Genomic DNA, 2160 nt, shown 5'->3' on the forward strand with positions numbered 1-2160 from the left:
ATGGACTGCTCCTCCCAGGCATGCAGAGAATTTGGCTTAACCATCAGCATAAAGAAAACAGAGGTCATGGCACAGAACACTTCATCTATTCCAGCAATCAGGATCCTTGACGCCACACTTGTAGTAGTGGACAACTTCAAATATCTGGGCTCTCTGATGTCAAGCAACTTGTCCCTGGATGGTGAGGTCAACGTTCGCATTGGAAAAGCAGCCACAGTGATGTCTAAACTCAGCGCCAGAGTCTGGACGAATAAGAACCTGACGCTGCACACCAAGCTCAAAGTCTACCAAGCATGTGTTCTCAGTACGCTTCTCTATGGCAGCGCCCCTCTTACAACATATACCAGGCAAGAACACCGACTAAATGCTTTCCATCTCAGATGCCTCCGCAAGATCATGGGCCACACATGGGAGGACAAGGTCACCAACAACGATGTTCTGTGCAAGGCTAGGTCAACATCAATCTATGCAATGCTCAGTGAACGTCGGCTACGCTGGCTTGGACACGTCTCCCGTATGGACAAAGGACGCATCCCCAAGGACCTACTGTATGGTCAGTTGGAGTGTGGCACAAGATCCACAGGTCGCCCACAGCTCAGATTCAAGGACTTGTGCAAAAGGGATCTCCTGTCAGCCCACATGGACATCAACACCTGGGAAGACATAGTAGTAGATCGCCCCTCCTGGAGACATGAAGTGAAACAGGGAATAGATAGAGCAGAGCAAGATAGAAGAGAGCAACAAGACCTCAAGCGCCAAAGAAGGAAGGAATCTAGCTCTACCTCAAAAGAAGATACCATCCATGTCTGCACTGACTGCGCTAAGGACTGCCACTCAAGGATAGGCCTGTACAGCCACCGCAGACGCTGCTCGAAAGTAACGGAACGCAATCCATCGTCTGCACAGACGGACGGAGGCCAATGAATGAATGAATGAATGAATGAATGAATTACCTACCATGTTTGGCCCTAATTCCACACTTCAATGCTAAGTACTGTTCGTGACTGATGACACACTATTTCAAGACCGTTTTTCTTTTTTGCAAAGGTTCTTGCTACCACTGGATGTTCATCTTCTAGGATACTTAACGTTGTATAGTATACACATAGGTGAATATGGACTATAATTCATTTCTGAGTTTGGGAGCAGCAGGCTAACAACAAATTATCATAAGGGAATTTTCAAGGGGCAAAGGCAATTGTCGTCAGTTTGTGTTTTCTGCTGGTTTGTTAATTTCTATTTACTCTTGACAAAACATTTTTTTTCGATACATAATGTTCATGTTTCCTTGTTATCCTTCTTTGATTTCTATATTTGTTACAGAATGTATAAACATATATAAACATGTAATGGATTTATTAATTACACTTTCAAAATATAAACGAAGGATCATTGATTTCAAGCTTACAAAACAGTACTGCATACAAATCTAAACTGCAATCTGAAAAATTGTTGTCATTCTTTTTTTTTCTTTTCTTTTTTGAGCCGTTTAATTGTCGTTAAATATATCTTAGACTATGAAGAGCACTATACGTGAAAAATAATTAACGTTATTAGTGTATTCTGGAGTAGATCATTTAGGCAGGGTTTTACAGATATTTACGATTTATTCTTTCGATTCACAAGTACCTACGTGTTTTTTTATTTCGTTTCTATATTCTCGTTCGCCTTATATTTGCTTAAATACCACTTGTTCCTAATTTGCCTTAATGACCAACACGCGTAGCTTTTCCTACTACGTTGAATTCAGTGTGGGTCATTTAACAAGGTTTGCTGGTGTAACTTAAAACTATGACACTACACATTTAATGGAGAAATATGTTTCCATTCTAATGATTCCTAAGCGCTCGTTGGAAATGATCCTCTATGATTTACAGGATACCAAAATTTTAGGAGACATTCAAACACTTACATGTTTGGCGAGACACACGTTGGGAGGGCACATACTTAATCAGATTTAGCTGAAATGTGTACATGGATCTGTCCCCGGCAAAGTATTTGTTGTTATAATCTCCAAATGTTTGGTAATATCGAGGCATGGAGCGAGGGTGGCCCAACAGACTGAAATTGAGCTAAAAACTTGTGATTGAAATCTGTGCTATTGTACTAAACTAGATTGGGCTTTCCTGGTGTATGCGTACTGTATGTTAGTAGTGTGTC

General features: G+C 41.1%; 1 protein-coding gene across 1 annotated transcript; it reads left to right on the forward strand.

The window, feature by feature from the left end:
- Positions 1 to 924, forward strand: LOC139982043 (uncharacterized). The gene has a single exon (XM_071994542.1). It carries the CDS (start codon positions 1 to 3, stop codon positions 922 to 924), a length of 924 nt encoding a protein of 307 aa, XP_071850643.1.
- The last annotated feature ends 1236 nt before the right edge of the window (positions 925 to 2160 follow it).

This window comes from Apostichopus japonicus, chromosome 16 (genome assembly GCF_037975245.1).
Source record: "Apostichopus japonicus isolate 1M-3 chromosome 16, ASM3797524v1, whole genome shotgun sequence".
NCBI lineage: Eukaryota > Metazoa > Echinodermata > Holothuroidea > Aspidochirotida > Stichopodidae > Apostichopus > Apostichopus japonicus.